The sequence below is a fragment of the Oncorhynchus mykiss genome, chromosome 11 (assembly GCF_057628025.1).
Source record: "Oncorhynchus mykiss isolate SJ-2025 chromosome 11, ASM5762802v1, whole genome shotgun sequence".
NCBI lineage: Eukaryota > Metazoa > Chordata > Actinopteri > Salmoniformes > Salmonidae > Oncorhynchus > Oncorhynchus mykiss.
In genome coordinates, this window is record NC_143032.1 from 13,367,501 (window position 1) to 13,386,669 (window position 19,169).

Here is a 19,169-nt window from a genome sequence, read left to right on the forward strand (position 1 = left end):
TGGAATAGTTTATATTCTGTAAAATTGTTCTCTTTTTTTCACTCTGTCATTTAGGTCATTTTCGTAGAGTCACTACAATGTTGATCCAACCTCAGTTTTCCACCATCCTATAGCCGTTTTAAAATCATCAATGGCCTATTCGTAACATCCCTGAGCAATTTCACTCTTGTCCTGCAGCTCAAAAGAACGACTATGTTTGATGTGTGTGGGTGATTGAATACATAATCCACAGCATAATTATTAACTTGATCATGCTTAGAGATATATTCAATGTCTGATTTGTTGTAAAAAAAATAAAAAATAAATGTTTGAAAGAATACATACATACATACAATGACAAACGAAAAGTCAAAAGTTTGGACAGCTACTCATTCTGTGATTTTTCTTTATTTTTACTCTTTTCTACAATGTAGAATAATAGTGAAGACATCAAAACTATGAAATAACACAAATGGAATCATATAGTACCCAAAAATGTGAAAAATCGAAATATATTTGAGATTCTTCAAAGAAGCCATCCTTTGCATCGATGACATCTTTGCACACTTGGCAACCTCTCAACCAGCTTCACATGGAATGCTGCAGAATGCTGTGGTAGCCATGCTGGTTAAGTGTGCCTTGAATTCTAAATAAATCCCCAACAGTGTCACCAGCAAAGCACCACCACCTTCATGCTTCACGTTGGGAACCACACATGTGGGGATTATCCGTTCACCAAATCTGAGTCTCACAAAGACAGCACAGTTGGAAGCAAAAATCAAAAATTTGGGCTCATTTGACCAAAGGACAGATTTCCACCGGTCTAATGTAGATTGCTCATGTTTCTTGGACCAAGCAAGTCTCTTCTTCTTATAGGTGTCCTTTAGTAGTGTATTCTTTGCAGCAATTTGACCTAGAAGGCCTGATTCACGCAGTCTCCTCTGAACAGTTCATGTCGAGAGATGTCTTACTTGAATTCAAGCATTTATAGTGGGGAGAACAAGTATTTGATAACACTGCAGATTTAGCAGGTTTCCTACTTACAAAGCATGTAGAGGTCTGTAATTTTTATCATAGGTACACTTCAACTGTGAGAGACGGAATCTAAAACAAAAATCCAGAAAACCACATTGTATGATTTTTTAAGTAATTCATTTGCATTTTATTGCATGACATAAGTATTTGATACATCAGAAAAACAGAACAGAAACCTATTTGCAATTACAGAGATCATACGTTTCCTCTAGTTCTTGACCAGGTTTGCACACTGCAGCAGGGATTTTGGCCCACTCCTCAATACAGACCTTCTTCAGATCCTTCAGATTTCGGGGCTGTTGCTGGGCAATACCGACTTTCAGCTCCCTCCAAAGATTTCCTATTGGGTTCAGGTCTGGAGACTGGCTAGGCCACTCCAGGACCTTGAGATGCTTCTTACGGAGCCACTCCTTAGTTGCCCTGGCTGTGTGTTTTGGGTCGTTGTCATGCTGGAAGACCCAGCCACGACCCATCTTCAATGTTCTTACTGAGGGAAGGAGATTGTTGGCCAAGATCTCGCGATTCATGGCCCCATCCATCCTCCCCTCAATACGGTGCAGTCGTCCTGTCCCCTTTGCAGAAAAGCATCCCAAAAGAATGATGTTTCCACCTCCATGCTTCACGGTTTGGATGGTGTTCTTGGGGTTGTACTCATCCTTCTTCCTCCAAACATAGCGAGTGGTTTAGACCAAAAAGCTCTATTTTTGTCTCATCCAACCACATGACCTTCTCCCATTTCTCCTCTGGATCATCCAGATGGTCATTGGCAAACTTCAGACGGGCCTGGACATGCGCTGGCTTGAGCAGGGGGAACTTGCGTGCGCTGCGGGATTTTAATCCATGACGGCGTAGTGTGTTACTAATGGTTTTCTTTGAGACTATGGTCCCAGCTCTCTTCAAGTCATTGACCAGGTCCTGCCGTGTAGTTCTGGGCTGATCCCTCACCTTCCTCATGATCATTGATGCCCCACGAGGTGAGATCTTGCATGGAGCCCCAGACCGAAGGTGATTGACCATCATCTTGAACTTCTTCCATTTTCTAATAATTGCGTCACACACACTACTGAGCCTTATTTAGACTTGTTTTAAGGACATTACATCAAAGTTGGATCAGCCTGTAGTGTGGTTTTCCACTTTAATTTTGAGTGTGACTCCAAATCCAAACCTCCATGGGTTAATACATTTGATTTCCATTGATAATTTTTGTGTGATTGTGTTGTCAGCACATTCAACTATGTAAAGAAAAAAGTATTTAATAAGAATATTTCATTCATTCAGATCTAGGATGTGTTATTTTAGTGTTCCCTTCATTTTTTGAGCAGTATATATATATACAGTGCCTTGCGAAAGTATTTCGGCCCCCTTGAACCTTTGCGACCTTTTGCCACATTTCAGGCTTCAAACATAAAGATATAAAACTGTATTTTTTTGTGAAGAATCAACAACAAGTGGGACACAATCATGAAGTGGAACGACATTTATTGGATATTTCAAACTTTTTTTAACAAATCAAAAACTGAAAAATTGGGCGTGCAAAATTATTCAGCCCCCTTAAGTTAATACTTTGTAGCGCCACCTTTTGCTACGATTACAGCTGTAAGTCGCTTGGGGTATGTCTCTATCAGTTTTGCACATCGAGAGACTGACATTTTTTCCCATTCCTCCTTGCAAAACAGCTCGAGCTCAGTGAGGTTGGATGGAGAGCATTTGTGAACAGCAGTTTTCAGTTCTTTCCACAGATTCTCGATTGGATTCAGGTCTGGACTTTGACTTGGCCATTCTAACACCTGGATATGTCTATTTTTGAACCATTCCATTGTAGATTTTGCTTTATGTTTTGGATCATTGTCTTGTTGGAAGACAAATCTCCGTCCCAGTCTCAGGTCTTTTGCAGACTCCATCAGGTTTTCTTCCAGAATGGTCCTGTATTTGGCTCCATCCATCTTCCCATCAATTTTAACCATCTTCCCTGTCCCTGCTGAAGAAAAGCAGGCCCAAACCATGATGCTGCCACCACCATGTTTGACAGTGGGGATGGTGTGTTCAGCTGTGTTGCTTTTACGCCAAACATAACGTTTTGCATTGTTGCCAAAAAGTTCAATTTTGGTTTCATCTGACCAGAGCACCTTCTTCCACATGTTTGGTGTGTCTCCCAGGTGGCTTGTGGCAAACTTTAAACGACACTTTTTATGGATATCTTTAAGAAATGGCTTTCTTCTTGCCACTCTTCCATAAAGGCCAGATTTGTGCAATATACAACTGATTGTTGTCCTATGGACAGAGTCTCCCACCTCAGCTGTAGATCTCTGCAGTTCATCCAGAGTGATCATGGGCCTCTTGGCTGCATCTCTGATCAGTCTTCTCCTTGTATGAGCTGAACGTTTAGAGGGACGGCCAGGTCTTGGTAGATTTGCAGTGGTCTGATACTCCTTCCATTTCAATATTATCGCTTGTACAGTGCTCCTTGGGATGTTTAAAGCTTGGGAAATATTTTTGTATCCAAATCCGGCTTTAAACTTCTTCACAACAGTATCTCGGACCTGCCTGGTGTGTTCCTTGTTCTTCATGATGCTCTCTGCGCTTTTAACGGACCTCTGAGACTATCACAGTGCAGGTGCATTTATACGGAGACTTGATTACACACAGGTGGATTGTATTTATCATCATTAGTCATTTAGGTCAACATTGGATCATTCAGAGATCCTCACTGAACTTCTGGAGAGAGTTTGCTGCACTGAAAGTAAAGGGGCTGAATAATTTTGCACGCCCAATTTTTCAGTTTTTGATTTGTTAAAAAAGTTTGAAATATCCAATAAATGTCGTTCCACTTCATGATTGTGTCCCACTTGTTGTTGATTCTTCACAAAAAATTACAGTTTTATATCTTTATGTTTGAAGCCTGAAATGTGGCAAAAGGTCGCAAAGTTCATGGGGGCCGAATACTTTCGCAAGGCACTGTATTTAACAGTCTGATGGCCTTGAGAAGGAAGCTGTTTTTCAGTCTTGGTCCCAGCTTTGATCCACAAGTACTGACCTTGCCTTCTGGATGAACAGGCCATGGCTTGGGTGGTCGATGTCCTTGATGATTTTCCTGTGACATCGGGTGCTGTAGGTGTCCTGGAGGGCAGGTAGTTTACCCCCGGCGATGCGTTGGGCAGACCACACCACCTCTGGAGAGCCCTGTGGTTGCGGGCAACGCAGGTGCCGTACCAGGTGGGGACACAGCTAGACAGGATGCTCTCAATTGTGCGTCTGTAAAATGTATTCAGCCTCCTGAGGTTGAAGAGGTGCTGTTGCACCTTTTTCACCATTGTCTCTGTTGGTGGACCATTTCAGATCGTCAGTGATGTGTACGCAGAGAAACTTGAAGTGTTCCACCTTCTCCACTGCGGTCCCATTGATGTGACTTAAGGGCGTGCTCCCTCTGCTGTTTCCTGAAGCTACAATCATCTCCTTTGTTTTGTTGACGTTGAGTGAGGTTATTTTCGTGGCACCACTGTCCCAGGGCCCTCCCATCCTCCCTGTAGGCTGTCTTGTCATTGTTGGTAATCAGGCCTACTACTGTTGTCGCCTGCAAACTTGATGATTGAGTTGGAGGTGAGCGTGGCCACGCAGTCATGGGTGAACAGGGAGTACAGGCGGGGGCTGAGCACGCACCCTTGTGGGGCCCCTGTGTTGAGGATCAGTGAAGTGGTGTTTCCTACCTTCACCACCTAGGGGCAGCCCTTCAGGACCCAGTTGCACATGGTGGGGTTCAGACCCAGGGCCCTGAGCTTAATGATGAGCTTGGATAGTACTATGGTGTTGATGCTGAGCTATAGTCAATGAACAGCATTCTTACCTGGGTATTCCCCCAGATAAAAAAGGGCAGTGCGATGGCTATTGCAAAGTATGTTGTTCTATTGGGGCGGTAAGCAAATTTAAGTGTGTCTAGGGTGTCCGGTAAGGTAGAGGTCTCTCAAAGCACTTCATGATGACAGAAGTGAGTGCTACGGGGTGATAGTCATTGAGTTCAGTTTGCTTTCTTGGATACAGGAACAATGGTGGACATCTTGAAGCAAGTGGGGACAGCAGTCTGGGATAGGGAGAGTTTGAATATGTCCGTAAACACGCCAGCCAGCTGGTGTGCACATGCTCTGAGGACGCGGCTAGGGATGCCGTGTGGGCCGGCAGCCTTGCAAAGGGTTAAAACACTTAAATGTCTTACTCACGTGGGCCATGGAGAAGGAGAGCCCACAGTCCTTGGTAGCGGGCCGCGTCGGTGGCACTGTGTTATCCTCAAAGCGGACAGAGGTGTTTAGCTTTCAGGCCAAAGAGTTATATATTGGTGTCATCAGTCCAGAGAATCTAGTTTCTCATGGTCTGAGAGTATTTAGGTGCCTTTTGGCAAACTCCATCGGCCTGTCGTGCCTTTTACTGAGGAGTTGCTTTCGTCTGGCCACTCTGCAATAAAGGCCTGAGTTGGTGGAGTGCTGCAGAGATGGTTGTTCTTCTGGAAGGTTCTCCTATCAGGTTCTTTGTGTCACGTGTGCTCCCTCTCCGGCCTCTAGGTCACCAGGCTGCTCGTTATGGTGCACACCTGTCACCATCGTTACTCTCACCTGGACTCTATCACTTCCCTGATTACCTCCCCTATATATATATATGTCACTCCATTTGGTTACTTCCCCAGGCGTCATTGTTTCTGTGTCATGTCTGTGTGTTCGTGGTTTCTTGTTTTGTTTTATGTTACGTTTATTTATTAAAACACTCACTCCCTGAACTTGCTTCCTGACGTGCACACCGTTACACTTGGTCACCTCCCTGACAAAGGTCCTTCTCCCCCGATTGCTCAGTTTGCCCAGGCGGTCAGCTCTAGGAAGAGTCTTGATGGTTATAAACTTCTTCCATTTAAGAATGATGGAGGCCACTTAGGGGCCTTCAATGCTGCAGAAATGTTTTTGTACACTTCCCCAGATCTGTGCCTCGACACAACCCTGTCTCGGAGCTCCACGGAAAATTATTTCGACCTCATGGCTTGGTTTTTGCACTGTCAACTGTGGAACATTTTTATATGGATGTATGTGCCTTTCCAAATGATGTCCAAACAATTGAATTTACCAAAGGTGGACTCCAAGTTGTAGAAACATCTCAAGGATGTTCAATGGAAACAGGATGCACCTGAGCTCAATTTCAAGTCTCATAGCAAAATGCCTGAATACTTATGTAAATATATTTTTTATTATTAAAATAATTCCTCAGCAATCTACACAAATGACCCCATAATGACAGTGAGAACAGGTTTTTCAAAACGTTTGCAAATGTATATGTATGTATGTATGTATGTATATAGATGTGTGTGTGTGTGTATATATATATATATATATACACACATACATACATCCATACAGTGCCTTGCGAAAGTATTCGGCCCCCTTGAACTTTGCGACCTTTTGCCACATTTCAGGCTTCAAACATAAAGATATAAAACTGTATTTTTTTGTGAAGAATCAACAACAAGTGGGACACAATCATGAAGTGGAATGACATTTATTGGATATTTCAAACTTTTTTAACAAATCAAAAACTGAAAAATTGGGCGTGCAAAATTATTCAGCCCCTTTACTTTCAGTGCAGCAAACTCTCTCCAGAAGTTCAGTGAGGATCTCTGAATGATCCAATGTTGACCTAAATGACTAATGATGATAAATACAATCCACCTGTGTGTAATCAAGTCTCCGTATAAATGCACCTGCCCTGTGATAGTCTCAGAGGTCCGTTAAAAGCGCAGAGAGCATCATGAAGAACAAGGAACACACCAGACAGGTCCGAGATACTGTTGTGAAGAAGTTTAAAGCCGGATTTGGATACAAAAAGATTTCCCAAGCTTTAAACATCCCAAGGAGCACTGTGCAAGCGATAATATTGAAATGGAAGGAGTATCAGACCACTGCAAATCTACCAAGACCTGGCCCTCCCTCTAAACTTTCAGCTCATACAAGGAGAAGACTGATCAGAGATGCAGCCAAGAGGCCCATGATCACTCTGGATGAACTGCAGAGATCTACAGCTGAGGTGGGAGACTCTGTCCATAGGACAACAATCAGTCGTATATTGCACAAATCTGGCCTTTATGGAAGAGTGGCAAGAAGAAAGCCATTTCTTAAAGATATCCATAAAAAGTGTTGTTTAAAGTTTGCCACAAGCCACCTGGGAGACACACCAAACATGTGGAAGAAGGTGCTCTGGTCAGATGAAACCAAAATTGAACTTTTTGGCAACAATGCAAAACGTTATGTTTGGCGTAAAAGCAACACAGCTGAACACACCATCCCCACTGTCAAACATGGTGGTGGCAGCATCATGGTTTGGGCCTGCTTTTCTTCAGCAGGGACAGGGAAGATGGTTAAAATTGATGGGAAGATGGATGGAGCCAAATACAGGACCATTCTGGAAGAAAACCTGATGGAGTCTGCAAAAGACCTGAGACTGGGACGGAGATTTGTCTTCCAACAAGACAATGATCCAAAACATAAAGCAAAATCTACAATGGAATGGTTCAAAAATAAACATATCCAGGTGTTAGAATGGCCAAGTCAAAGTCCAGACCTGAATCCAATCGAGAATCTGTGGAAAGAACTGAAAACTGCTGTTCACAAATGCTCTCCATCCAACCTCACTGAGCTCGAGCTGTTTTGCAAGGAGGAATGGGAAAAAATGTCAGTCTCTCGATGTGCAAAACTGATAGAGACATACCCCAAGCGACTTACAGCTGTAATCGCAGCAAAAGGTGGCGCTACAAAGTATTAACTTAAGGGGGCTGAATAATTTTGCACGCCCAATTTTTCAGTTTTTGATTTGTTAAAAAAGTTTGAAATATCCAATAAATGTCGTTCCACTTCATGATTGTGTCCCACTTGTTGTTGATTCTTCACAAAAAAATACAGTTTTATATCATTATGTTTGAAGCCTGAAATGTGGCAAAAGGTCGCAAAGTTCAAGGGGGCCGAATACTTTCGCAAGGCACTGTAGCCATCACTATCCAGCTTCCACCCAGTTACGCAACCCTGCACCTTAGAGGCTGCTGCCCTATGGCCACTAATAATTTTTACATACTGCTTTACTCATCTCATATGTATATACTATATTCTAGTCAATGCAACTACGACATTGCTTGATCTAATTTATACATTTCTTAATTCCATTATTTTAGATGTGTGCATTGTTAGATACTACTGCACTGTTGGAGTTAGGAACACAAGCATTTCGCTACACCCGCAATAACATCTGCTAAATATGTGACCAATAAAATGTTAGTAGATTTTTATTTGAAATCTCTGGAGACCTGAAAATAGCTGTGCAGCAACGATCCCCATCAAACCTGACAGAGTTTGAGAGGATCTGCAGAGAAGCATGGGAGAAACTCCCCAAACACGGGTGTGGCAAGCTTGTAGAGTCATACCCAAGAAGACTCGATGCCGTAATCGCTGCCAAAAGGTGCTTCAAAGTACTTAGTAAAGGGTCTGAATACTTATGTAAATGTGTAATTTCAGTTTATTTGTAATAAATTAAATAACATTTCTGAAAACCTGTTTTTGCTTTGTCATTATGGGGTATTGGGTATAGATAGAAAAAAATACATTATAGCCTTATTCTAAAATTGATTAAATGTAACAAAATGTGGAAAAAGTCAAGGGATCTGAATACTTTCCGAAGGCACTGTAATTAGACGTCTGCCAGTTTAGCTTTGACCACTTACCAGGGTTCAAAGGTCTTCAAGGTTATTACACAGCACATCCTGGTAACATTGGACAGCAGCCAACATGTGTGCGTCTACCCCCAACCATCCCACTCAATTCTGGAGAAAAGTAGACCCACTTTCCCAGGTATAATTTCAGCTGTCATTTTCTCTCCAGCAAAATCAATGCCAATGGTGAAATCAAAGAGTCTCAGTAGCCCAAAAACAGTCATTAGGTCTACAGAGTCAAGCAGCCATTTCTGTTCCCCTCGCAGCTTAAAATGAAGACGTGTCTAGGGCCCAATGACATCCTAGACTAGATAGAACGTACTGACACCATTTCCCCAAAAAACTTGCTACTCTTGGGTCAATACTGGTGAATGGGAACTTGAGAGATTCAACATGACTTCAAGAGACTCAATACCGCTAAAATAATCGACATTGCCAAGTTAATATATCATAAACACCACCATCACAATGAAATCGCAAGTGTGAAATTGCCACTGCTAGCTGAATGGCCATTGTAAACCAACCAAACAACTCTGAGTTACCCAAGATGTAAATATTTAAGGCAACTTACTTTTTAAGTCCCCTCCCGCTGTCGCGCTGCCCCGGGCTCTTGGTGTCTTGGTCGTCGTCTTGGAAGTCGTCCTCGTGGTAGTCGTCGTCTTTCTCTGAGCTTCCGCGGCGGTTGCGGATGTGCAGCGGCACGTAGCCGGGCGTGGGGCCGAACACCATCAGGTCGCCCTGGCCCAGGAAACTCTTCTCCCCACTGTAGCAGAAGGCACACAGCTTTTCACTGGGGAAACATGGGAGAAACAGGGGTTAGGAAACAGGTTTGTGCTGTATATAAAACTACCATGTACATAAAATGGGTATGTAACATGGATATATATGTAGCAGAAAGGCTGTAAAAAAAAAACTAAAAAGATATGTCCTCAGAAGAGGACATCTCCATCTACATACCAACATTGGTTAAAAACACCTATAAGACAGTATCGTTTGACAACATCCATACAGAGACCTGCGCAGCCATATTGCTTTCAATCTGATACACTTCCAACATGGAGGTAAATGCTGACAGCTACAACAACAACAAAAAGAATCAAAAAAGGTATCAGGGATACAGTAAATATTTCAGATATTTGTTTTGGAAAAACCAGGTTGGTAATGATGTCCCTTGAGAATGCTGCATTTTATTCCAAATCCAAGAAGCCGTCTAACAGAATCCACAAAGCCGCCTAACCCATTGATCGACAGCAACATTTTTGAGTCGGGTATTAAGGGATTGGCTGCTTGTGCATAGTGCTGAACACACACAGACACACAGAGACACAGAGACACAGAGACACAGAGACACAGAGACACAGAGACACAGAGACACAGAGACACAGAGACACAGAGACACACACACACACACCGACATGGCCCTAGTAGGCAGTTAGAATAAAAGGGTCATGTCAGATGGATTTCATTTATACTGAACAAATATATAAACCGCAACACGTAACAATTTCAACAATTTTACAGCTCATATAAGGAAATCAGTCAACTGAAATAAATAAATGATGCCCTAATCTATGGATTTCACATGACTATGCAGGTTGCGCAGCCATGGGTGGGCCTGAGAGGGCATAAGCCCACCCACTTGGGAGCCAGGCCCAGCCAATCAGAATACGTTTTCGCGACAAAAGTGCTTGATTAAAGACAGAAATACTTTTGAGTTTAATCAGCTGTCTGGTCTCAGACGATGCTGCAGGTGAAGAAGCCAGATGTGGAGGTCCTGGGCTGGAGTGGTTACACATGGTCTGCGGTTGTATGTACGGCCTAATTATCTAAAACGATGTTGGAGATGGCTTATGGTAGAGAAATGAACATTCAATTATCTGGCAACAGCTCTGGTGGACATTCCTGCAGTCAGCATGCCAATTGCAAGCTCCTTCAAAGCTTGAGACATCTGTGTCATTGTGTTGTATGACAAAACTACACCTTTTAGAGTGGCCATTTATTGTCCCCAGCACAAGGTGCACCTGTGATATGAATATGCTGTTTAATCAGCTTCTTGATATGCCACACCTGTCAGGTGGATGGATTATCTTGGCAAATGAGAAATGCTCACTAACAGGGATGTAAACACATTTGTGCACAACATTTTTGACAAATAAGCTTTTTGTGCATATGGAACATTTCTGGGATCTTTAATTCCAGCTCATGAAACATGGGACCAACACTTTACATGTTGCGTTTATATTTTTCTCAGTATAGGTTAACTGTTTAACAGTGTAGAATTCAGTCTTCATTACAGTCACCTATTAATTTATTTTCAGCACCACCATGCAGTTTCATAGTATAGTAGAGCCATCTGAAGTGCTCAGGTACCAAACACACCCAGAGCCTTTTTTTGTCAGCAGCTAAAAAGTATGCATGTGAGTACATGCGTGTGTGACTTCCTGCCTCCCTCCACATGTTGCCGGGGCCTCTGTGCTGTACATTAGCGGGAGCACAATCTCTGCTAATTGGGACTAGAAAGAAAAAGCCCACCCCTTTCCCATCTCTCCCCCACCCCCTCCCTTTACTAATTACAGTAGCAGCCCTGCAGTCTGCAAGCTGCCAGGTTACCGCCGAGGGCCCTGAGACCTCTTTACCCAGCCTGCTTTTCCCCGCTACCCACAATCCCCGGCACTCAATTATTTTTGCTGCTCGTTCCCCTCCCCCCACCAGCCTCTCTACCTCCCTCGCTTACCTTCCCTGCACGCTTCCCCCTTCCACGTCCTCTCTCCTCACCGCGGTGGCTCACTCGAGCGTGCAAGCACACATCCTCCTCCCTCCCCACCTCCCACCATCTCCCTGAAAAATACCCTATTTTCTTTGCTTGTTTCTCGCTCTCTCAACACACACACTCTCCCTCCCGCTCTACTCAGACTAGTTTTATAGGGTGCACAAACACCCATACACACACGCCTCGCAACCCAGCCACTGTTAACCACACACACAGTTCTCACTCGCCACCGCCTCACACACACCATGTCTGAAACAGTCATATTCTCGCTCTCTAATGGCTTCTATTTGATAGTCTCTCCTTCTCTCTAGTGTGACCCTCTCCCTCACACTCTCTCTGAGAATGGCTAGAATTTCAGTCTTACTCTCTTTGCCTCTTATTGGAATCTAATTTTGCTTTTTTTCTACCCTGCTCTACCTTATTCTGTCCATCTTGCATACAGACACCTCTATATCACTTTGTACCCCACTCTACTCCAACCACACTGCCCCTCCTTACCGGATTTTGGCGTGCTCCAAGGCCGAGGCAGAGGATCCTGCTGAGTCCTCCGACACAGAGCGCTGGAATAGTGGAGAAAGGGGTCTGTCGTCCCTGGGGCTGGGCACAGGGCTGGACAACAGGGGCACGATGACCTCCTCAACATCCAGGACCAGCTCCTTAACTTCTGTGGGTAAAAGAGGGGGTAGAGGTTACAATGTTATTCATTGATACACTCCAAGACAGAATGTTTATTGAATTGAACAGACCATTTAGCCAATGGATGGCAGTAGTGTTCACTCCCAAATTAACATAATCCAGTTCAAACTAGCATGTTTCTCTTTGGTTACCCCGTTGACGCATTTCTCTTTGGTAACACCGTTGACATGAGCCACAACACATTCAAAAGAAACCTGGTTTAGTTTCACTTAGGGCTCTTTTAGTCACTGGATGTAAAGGACCACAATGCCTGATCTTTTTGTTGTGACATGAATTGCCAGACTATGCAAACAGAGTTCTTTCAATTAAAACTCATTGTCTATGCAAAACTAACCCCTCACCTGCCAGTCAACGCTCAGCACAACTGGCACCCTGGATTATTCATTAGGCACCAAACAGAGGAAAACCAGCTAAGAAATGCTTATTTTTGTTCGGTTGCAAAACGTTAAAACATTTTCCATTGCAAGCCCTAATGAACACGACCTTCTTTTCTCCAGCAAACAAACAATACAAACATTATTTGCGCAAGTGTTACTAAAAGCAACAGTGAGATTGTATGGGTTGAGTGAATGCTTTGAACTCTGGCTACCCTTTCAGGATGAGAAAGACTGAAATCCAGTCAATTCATCTCAAAATCACCGCCTGCAATAGTCACAACAACATGTCTGAGCAAAAGGAGATGTCGTGACCTTCAAAGCGACAAAAAAAAAAAAAAATTCTCGCTCGCTGAAGAGTTGCCCACACAGCAGTTCAGAGACAATAATGTCAGACCAAAATGGTTAGAATTGTGTTTTTTCAAAACTATTGTTTCGAAACTTTACGTCAATGGGACAGACAGGCAAATAACATTTATCAACAATGCCTACCACTGTTGGCGTATATGGTCAGCATATTTGCTTGCTTTCTGCCTGGCAACATTCAATACCTTAGCTATTAAGTACACTTCCATTTTGATTATTCATTTTCAATAGGGTAAGATGGGGCTGAAGCCCTGAAAAAATAGGCAGGGTTTGACATACAGGGCTGCCTGCCAGCCAGGGGAGTTTCTGGAAACCCTCCGGGCCAGTCAATCATTCAAATCAGTGGCCAACTTTAGGCCAGCGAAAAAAAATATTGTAGCAATGCTATTTTCAATCTAGGTTATATGGCTGTGATAAATAAAATAAAAACTGACGAATTGACCAAGTTATTACTTCATTATGTAGATTATTTATCACATGAAGGACTGGCTTCGTAAGAAGCATTTCAAGGTCCTGGAGTGGCCTAGCCAGTCTCCAGATCTCAACCCCATAGAAACTCTTTGGAGGGAGTTGAAAGTCCATGTTGCCCAGCAACAGCCCCAAAACATCACTGCTCTAGAGGAGATCTGCATGGAGGAATGGGCCAAAATACCAGCAAGTGTGTGAAAACCTTGTGAAGACTTACAGAAAACTTTTGACCTCTGTCATTGCCAACAAAGGGTATATAACAAAGTATTGAGATAAACTTTTGTTATTGACCAAATACTTATTTTCCACCATAATTAGAAAATAAATTCATTAAAAATCCTACAATGTGATTTTCTAGTTGAAGTGTACCTATGATGAAAATTACAGGACTCTCATCTTTTTAAGTGGGAGAACTTGCACAATTGGTGGCTGACTAAATACTTTTTTGCCCCACTGTATATTTGTAAACAACTGGTGCACGGTATCTAAGGAAGTCTTGAAGTTTTGCTTGCGTAGGGTAGAGTATCTCATGATAAGGTGTAGACCACACTATCTACAGTGGCTTGCGAAAGTATTCACCCCCTTGGCATTTTTCCTATTTTATTGCCTTACAACCTGGAATTAAAATGTATTTTTCGGGAGTTTGTATCATTGGATTTACACAACATGCCTACCTACCACTTTGAAGATGAAAAATATTTTCTCTTGTGAAACAAACAAGAAACGACAAAGAAAACGGAAAACTTGAGCGTGCATAACTATTCACCCCCCAAAGTCAATACTTTGAGGCCACCTTTTGCAGCAATTACAGCTGCATGTCTCTGGTCTCTCTATAAGCTTGGCACATCTAGCCACTGGCATGGTTGCCCATTCTTCAAGGCAAAAACTGCTCCAGCTCATTCAAGTTGGATGGGTTCGGCTGGTGTACAGCAATCTTTAAGTCATACCACAGAATCTCAATTGGATTGAGGTCTGGGCTTTGACTAGGTCATTCCAAGACATTTAAATGTTTCCCCTTAAACCACTCAAGTGTTGCTTTAGTAGTATGATTAGGGTCATTGTCCTGCTGGAAGGTGAACCTCCGTCCCAGTCTCAAAAACTAAAACAGGTTTTCCTCAAGAATTTCCCTGTATTTAGAGCCATCCTTCAATTCTGACCAGTTTCCGAGTCTCTGCCTAAGAAAAACATCCCCACAGGATGGTTTGCTTATTTTTTTATTTTAGCAATGGCTTTTTTCTGGTCACTCTCCTGTAAAGCACAGCTCTATGGAGTGTTCAGTTTAAAGTGGTCCTATACTCCAATATCCTCTGTGGAGCTTTGCAGTTCCTTCAGGGTTATCTTTGGTCTCTTTGTTGCCTCTCCGATTAATGCCCTCCTTGCCTGGTCCTTGAGTTTTAGTGGGCGGCCCTCTCTTGGCAGGTTGTGGTGCCATATTCTTTCAATTTATTTATGGATTTTAAAAAATGGGGCTCCGTGGGTTGTTCAAAGTTTTGGATATTTTTTAATAACTCAACCCTGATCTGTACTTCTCCACAACATTGTCCCTGACCTGTTTGGAGAGATCCTTGGTCTTCATGGAGCCGCTTGCTTAGTGGTGTTGCAGACTGATGCCTTTCGGGAACTGGTATATTCAGATGTGACCAGTCTTGAGAATGATAAATATTAATTTCCACAAAGTTTGCTGCTTAAGTGTCTTTTTGTCAGATGTAATTATACTTCAGTATTCCATAGTAACAAGTATTTCATTTTATTGACAATTACATGAAGTTGATGCAAAGAGTCAATATTTGCAGTGTTGACCCTTCTTTTTCAAGACATCTGCAATCCGCCCTGGCATGCTGTCAATTAACTTCTGGGCCACATCCTGACTGATGGCAGCCCATTCTTGCATAATCAATGCTTGGAGTTTGTCAGAATTTGTGGGTTTTTGTTTGTCCACCTGCCTCTTGAGGATTGACCACAAGTTCTCAATGGGATCAAGTCTGGGGAGTATCCTGGCCATGGAGGATTGGACACAAAATATTGATGTTTTGTTCCACGAGCCACTTAGTTATCACGTTTGCCTTATGGCAAGGAGAGTCACCAAACTGTTCCTGGATGGTTGGGAGAAGTTGCTCTTGGAGGATGTGTTGGTACCATTCTTAATTCATGGCTATGTTCCTAGGCAAAATTGTGAGTGAGCCCACTCCCTTGGCTGAGAAGCAACCTCACACATGAATGGTCTCAGGATGCTTTACTGTTGGCATTACACAGGACTGATAGTAGCGCTCACCTTGTCTTCTCCGGACAAGGTTTTTTCCGGATGCCCCAAACAACCGGACAGGGGATTCATCAGAGAAAATGACTTTACTCCAGTCCTTAGCAGTCCAATCCTTGTACCTTGTGCAGAATATCAGTCTTGTCCTGATGTTTTTCCTGGAGATAAGTGGATTCTTTGCTGCCCTTCTTGACACCAGGCCATCCTTCAAAAGTCTTCACCTCACTGTGCGTGCAGATGTACTCACACCTGCCTGCTGCCGTTCCTGAGCAAGCTCTGTACTGGTGGTTCCCAGGCCCCACAGCTGAATCAACTTTAGGAGACGGTCCTGGTGCTTGCTGGACTTTCTTGGGCGCCCTAAAGCCTTCTTCACAACAATTGAACCGCTCTCCTTGAAGTTCTTGACGATCCCAATAAATGATTGATTTAGGTGCAATCTTACTGGCAGCAATATCCTTGCCTGTGAAGCCATTTTTGTGCAAAGCAATGATGACGACACATGTTTCCTTGCAGGTAACCATGGTTGACAGAGGAAGAACAATGAATACAAGCACAACCCTCTGTTTGAAGCTACAAGTCTGGTATTCGAACTCAGTGTGACAGAGTAATCTCCAGCCATGTCAACACACACCTCTGTGAGCGAGCGAATCACTGACATGATGTCAGCTGGTCCTGTTGTGGCAGGGCTGAAATACAGTGGAAATGTTTTTTGGGGGATTCAGTTCATTTGCATGGCAAAGAGGGACTTTGCAAATAATTGCAATTAATCTGATCACTTCATAAAATTCTGGAGTATATGCAAATTGCCATCATACAAACTGAGGGGCAGACTTTGTGAAAATGTATATTTGTGTCATTCAAAACTTATGGCGTCGACTGTACTGTTGAAGTCGGAAGGTTGGAGTCATTAAAATTCATTTTTCAACCACTCCACAAATTTCTTGTTAACAAACTATAGTCTTGGCAAGTGGGTTCGGACTAGAGGTCGACCGATTATGATTTTTCAACGCCGATACCGATTATTGGAGGACCAAAAAAGCAGATTCCGATTAATCGGATGATATTTATTTATTTGTAATAATGACAATTACAACAATACTGAATGAACACTTATTTTAACTTAATATAATACATCAATAAAATCAATTTAGCCTCAAATAAATAATGAAACGTTCAATTTGGTTTAAATAATGCAAAAACAAAGTGTTGGGGAAAGTAAAAGTGCAATATTTGCCATGTAAGAAAGCTAACGTTTAAGTTCCTTGCTCAGAACATGAGAACATATGAAAGCTGGTGGTTCCTTTTAACATGAGTCTTCAATATTTCCAGGTAAGACGGTTTAGGTTGTAGTTATTATAGGACTCTCTCTATCTATACCATTTGTATTTCATTAACCTTTGACTATTGGATGTTCTTATAGGCACTTTAGTATTGCCAGTGTAACAGTATAGCTTCCATCCCTCTCCTAGCTCCTCCCTGGGCTCGAACCAGGAACACAATGACAACAGCCACCCTTCGAAGCAGCGTTACCCATACAGAGCAAGGGAAACAACCACTCCAAGGCTCAGAGCGAGCGGCGTTTGAAACACTATTAGCGCGCGCTATCTAGCCAGCCATTTCACTTCGGTTACACCAGCCTCATCTCGGGAGTTGATAGGCTTGAAGTCATAAACAGCGCAATGCTTGACGCAAAACGAAGAGCTGCTGGCAAAACGCACGAAAGTGCTGTTTGAATGAATGTTTACGCGCCTGCTTCTGCCTACCACTGCTCAGTCAGATACTTAGTTCTTAACTGACTTGCCTAGTTAAATAAAGATTATATAAAAGGTGTTTTTAAAAATAAAAACAAATTAAAACCTCTGCAAAATCGGTGTCCAAAAATACCGATTTCGGATTGTTATGAAAACTTGAAATCGGCCCTAATTAAATCGGCCATTCCGATTAATCGGTCGACCTCTAGTTCGGACATCTACTTTGTGCATGACACAAGTAATTTTTCCAACAATTGTTTACAGACAGATTAAATCACAATTCCAGAGGGTCAGAAGTTTACATACACTAAGTTGACTGCCTTTAAACAGCTTGGAAAATTCCAGAAAATGTCATAGCATTAGAAGCTTCTGATAGGCTAACTGACATCATTTGAGTCAATTGGAGGTGTACCTGTGGATGTATTTCAAGGCCTACCTTCAAACTCAGTGCCTATTTGCTTGACATGGGAAAATCTAAAGAAATCAGCCAAGACCTCAGAAAAAAATTCCAAATGCCGGAAGGTACCATGTTCATCTGTACAAAAAAATAGTACGCAAGTATAAACACCATGTGACCACGCAGCCGTCATACCGCTCAGGAAGGAGACATGTTCTCTCTTTGAGATGAACGTACTTTGGTGAGAAAAGTGCAAATCAATCCCAGAACAACAGCAAAGGACCTTGTGAAGATGCTGGAGTAAAAACGTGTACAAAGATATCTATATCCACAGTAAAACAAGTCCTATATTGACATAACCTGAAAGGCCACTCAGCAAGGAAGAAGTCACTGCTCAAAAACCACCATAAAAAAGCCAGACCACGGTTTGCAACTGCACATGGAGACACAAAGTACAAAAAGATTGTACTTTTTGGAGAAATGTCATCTGGTCTGATGAAACAAAAATAGAACTGTTTGGCCATAATGACCATGGTTATGTTTGGAGGGAAAGGCTTGCAAGCCAAAAGACACCATCCCAAATGTGAAGCACGGGGGTTGCAGCATCATGTTGTGGGCATGCTTTGCTGCAGGAGGGACTGGTGCACTTCACAAAATAGATGACATCATGAGGGAGCAAACTTATGTGGATATATTGAAGCAACATCTGAAGACATCAGTTAGGAAGTTAAAGCTTGGTCGCAAATAGGTCTTCCAAATGGACAATGACCCCAAGCATACTTCCAAAGTTGTGGCAAAATGGCTTAAAGACAACAAAGTCAAGGTATTGGAGTGACAATCACAAAGCACTGACCTCAATCCTATAGAAAAGTTGTGGACAGAACTGAAAAAGCGTGTGCGAGCAAGGTTTCCCACAAACCTGACTCAGTTACACTAGCTCTGTCAGAAGGAATGGGACAAAATTCACCCAACTTACTGTGGGAAGCTTGTGGAAGGCTACCCAAAATGTTTGACCCAAATTAAACAATTTAAAGGCAATGCTCCCAAATACTAATTTAGTGTATGTAAACTTCTGACCCACTGGGAATGTGATGAAAGAAATAAAAGCTGAAATAAAATCACTCCACTATTATTCTGACATTTCACATTCTTAAAATAAAGACAGGGAATTTTATTAGGATTAAATGTCAGGAATTGTGAAAAACTGAGTTTAAATGTATTTGGCTAAGGTGTATGTAATCTTCCAACTTCAACTGTATATACTGAGATCATGGGATACTTAATGTAATACCTGGGTGCAATCTAACTAATTATATGACTTCTGAAGGTAATTGGTTGTACCAAATCTTA

General features: G+C 42.5%; 1 protein-coding gene across 2 annotated transcripts in view; it reads right to left on the minus strand.

The window, feature by feature from the left end:
* LOC110535292 (histone-lysine N-methyltransferase 2C) overlaps positions 1-19,169 on the minus strand; it is a 232,245-nt gene that overhangs the window by 157,810 nt on the left and 55,266 nt on the right. For both annotated transcript variants that reach the window (XM_036934913.2, XM_090189444.1), the window contains exons 4-5: positions 12,009-12,174; positions 9,312-9,530 (exon numbers count right to left, since the gene is read on the minus strand). In XM_036934913.2, the coding sequence (XP_036790808.2) occupies positions 9,312-9,530; positions 12,009-12,174 (385 nt within the window). The remainder of the gene's footprint in view (positions 1-9,311; positions 9,531-12,008; positions 12,175-19,169) is intronic.